Source organism: Pangasianodon hypophthalmus, chromosome 20, assembly GCF_027358585.1.
Source record: "Pangasianodon hypophthalmus isolate fPanHyp1 chromosome 20, fPanHyp1.pri, whole genome shotgun sequence".
Classification (NCBI taxonomy): Eukaryota; Metazoa; Chordata; class Actinopteri; order Siluriformes; family Pangasiidae; genus Pangasianodon; species Pangasianodon hypophthalmus.
In genome coordinates, this window is record NC_069729.1 from 765,023 (window position 1) to 767,522 (window position 2,500).

The window sequence follows — 2,500 nt, forward strand, 5'->3', positions numbered from 1 at the left end:
GGATTATACTGAGCATATGACCACACACACACACACGCACACACACACACACACACACACAGTGGGACAGAGCCGGAGTTACGTACTGCTTTCGTTCAGGTTCTTGGTGACGATTTCTCGCACACGAGCCGGTATGCAGGTGGGCGGAGCATCAGGGGAGGGGCCTCGCACTGTCAATCTCTTCTCTTCAGATAACACACTCTCCTCCAACTTCTACAAGACATCACACACACACACACACACACACACACATAAGCATGTCTCAACACAGTTTGCTGTCACTCCGCACCAGAATCAGACTCAGGAAGGGGGCGTGGCCTAAAGTTTAACAGTGAAATTGTTTGTTTAATCTGTAAATGCAGACTTATTCCATTTTTTATTTAAGTGATTATGTACACATTGTGTCACTGAGACATAACTACTGAGACATAATTACTGAGACATAATTACGTCAGCAGTGTACATGACGCTAAACCGGAGGCTATAAGCTTCCATTACCTGTTAGCTACAGAGCTAAAAAAAAAAAAAAAAAAGCTACAGAGTAAAACTAAAGAAGGAAATTTCACCTTGCGAACGCGTCTCAGCTGATCGAACGCGTCTGGAGTAAAGATGGACGCTCTGGAGTTAATTTTTGGTGAAAATTTGTTATCAGTATTAATTATTATAATATTACGGTTAGTATTATATCACAATGATCATATACGTGTTTTCCTCTGATCCAGGATCAGCTTCTGCACTACTTCATTCTAAAATAATCTAATCCTAATTCTAATCCCGATCATCAGAAGCGCTGAGGCTGATCTGGGATCAGGGTGGAGTGTGCCGTGCGAGGAGCAGGTGGCGGCACAGCGGTGGGGTTTATATTTAGCACAGAACATGGAGAGGTACAGCGAGACTGGACAGAACAACACTACACACACCGCGCATGAGTGTATTACATCATCACAATAATACACACCCTACTGCATTACAATATTATAACATCAACGCATATCATGTGGAAAAACTAAAAGTTACAAAGTGCTGACACTGGAGACTCCTTCCATAAATGTTACATAAACGTCTCCTTACAGAAAAGTCCCTGTGAATGACTTGTTGCTGTAGAAACGATAACGTATTAGAACGAGCGCATTAATTAGAAATAAACCTGTGATCTGCAGCTGCACTACTGTCAGAGCTGCTGTTATAGAAAATTAATCAACACCTTCTGACCAATCACAATCCAGAATTCAGCAACGTTGTGGTGTAAAGACTATAATCACACGATATGTAGTTTATTACAGACGTTACAGAGTCCTGACTCCAGGTCAGCAATCGGCCAATCACAAACCTGATCGTATGACATCATCACAAGCCTCGAAAAAATTAGGATGTGCATCGCAATGTGCAAAAAAAACCAAAATGTATATATATATTACAATAAGCGATGTTTAACAGTTAAAGTGCTCCCTGAGAACCCCCGAACTACACAACCAAAGACCCCCTTACCACCACACATGCCTTAAGAAGAAAAGAAAAGAAAAGAAGTTACAACTGTTTAAATATACTGTAGTCTAGTGCTGTGTAATGTTTGGATCCCTGAGTGAATATTAAAGCTTCTCTAATTTGGGGAAGAGTAAAGAGAGAAGAGAGAGAGAAGAGTAAAGAGAGAAGAGAGAGAGAGAAGAGAGAGAGAGAGACAGAGAGAGAGAGAAGAGAGAGAGAGAAGAGTAAAGAGAGAAGAGAGAGAGAGAAGAGAGAGAGAGAGACAGAGAGAGAGAAGAGAGAGAGAGAAGAGTAAAGAGAGACAGAGAGAGAGAGAAGAGAGAGAGAGAAGAGTAAAGAGAGACAGAGAGAGAGAGAAGAGAGAGAGAGGAGTAAAGAGAGAAGAGAGAGAGAGACAGAGAGAGAGAGAAGAGTAAAGAGAGACAGAGAGAGAGACAGAAAGAGAGAGAGAGAGAGACAGAGAGAGAGAGAAGAGTAAAGAGAGAAGAGTAAAGAGAGAAGAGAGAGAGATACAGAGAGAGAGAGAGAAGAGAGAGAGAGAAGAGTAAAGAGAGAAGAGAGATACAGAGAGAGAGATACAGAGAGAGAGAGAAGAGAGAGAGAGAAGAGTAAAGAGAGAAGAGAGATACAGAGAGAGAGATACAGAGAGAGAGAGAAGAGAGAGAGAGACAGAGAGAGAGAGAGAGAAGAGTAAAAGAAAAGACAGAAGGAGAGAACCATAAAAGAGAAGAGAGAGAGAGAGAGAGAGAGAGAGAGAGAGAAGAGAGAACCCTGAGCCACTCTAAGAGTTTAGTATGAAACTCTAAAAAATAAATAAATAAATAAATAAATAAACAAAGTGTAATGTAACCCTGCATTAAATTCATGATTTAAATAATGATCTGCTCAGACTGTAATGTTACCTGAATGACCTGCTCCAGTCTGGAGTCTGCGCGCGGGCTTCCCGGGGCGCTCATGAGGGCGCGTGCGTGCGGCGGGATTCACGCGCCACCGGCTTTACAGGTGTACCGGTTTA

The 2,500-nt window shown here is 42.1% G+C and overlaps 1 protein-coding gene across 3 annotated transcripts in view; it reads right to left on the bottom strand.

Annotated features, from left to right (window-relative positions):
- The window catches only part of LOC113539449 (rootletin), a 29,204-nt gene that overhangs the window by 18,794 nt on the left and 7,910 nt on the right, over positions 1–2,500 (bottom strand). For 2 of the 3 annotated variants that reach the window (XM_053227010.1, XM_034314212.2), the window contains exon 2: positions 87–213. Coding sequence is in view for 1 of the 3 variants with exons in the window: in XM_034314211.2 (XP_034170102.2) it covers positions 87–213; positions 2,388–2,441 (181 nt within the window). In the remaining 2 variants the exon portion in view is untranslated. Of the gene's footprint in view, positions 1–86; positions 214–2,387 lie in introns of all 3 variants that reach the window. The other variant, XM_034314211.2, reaches the window with a different exon arrangement.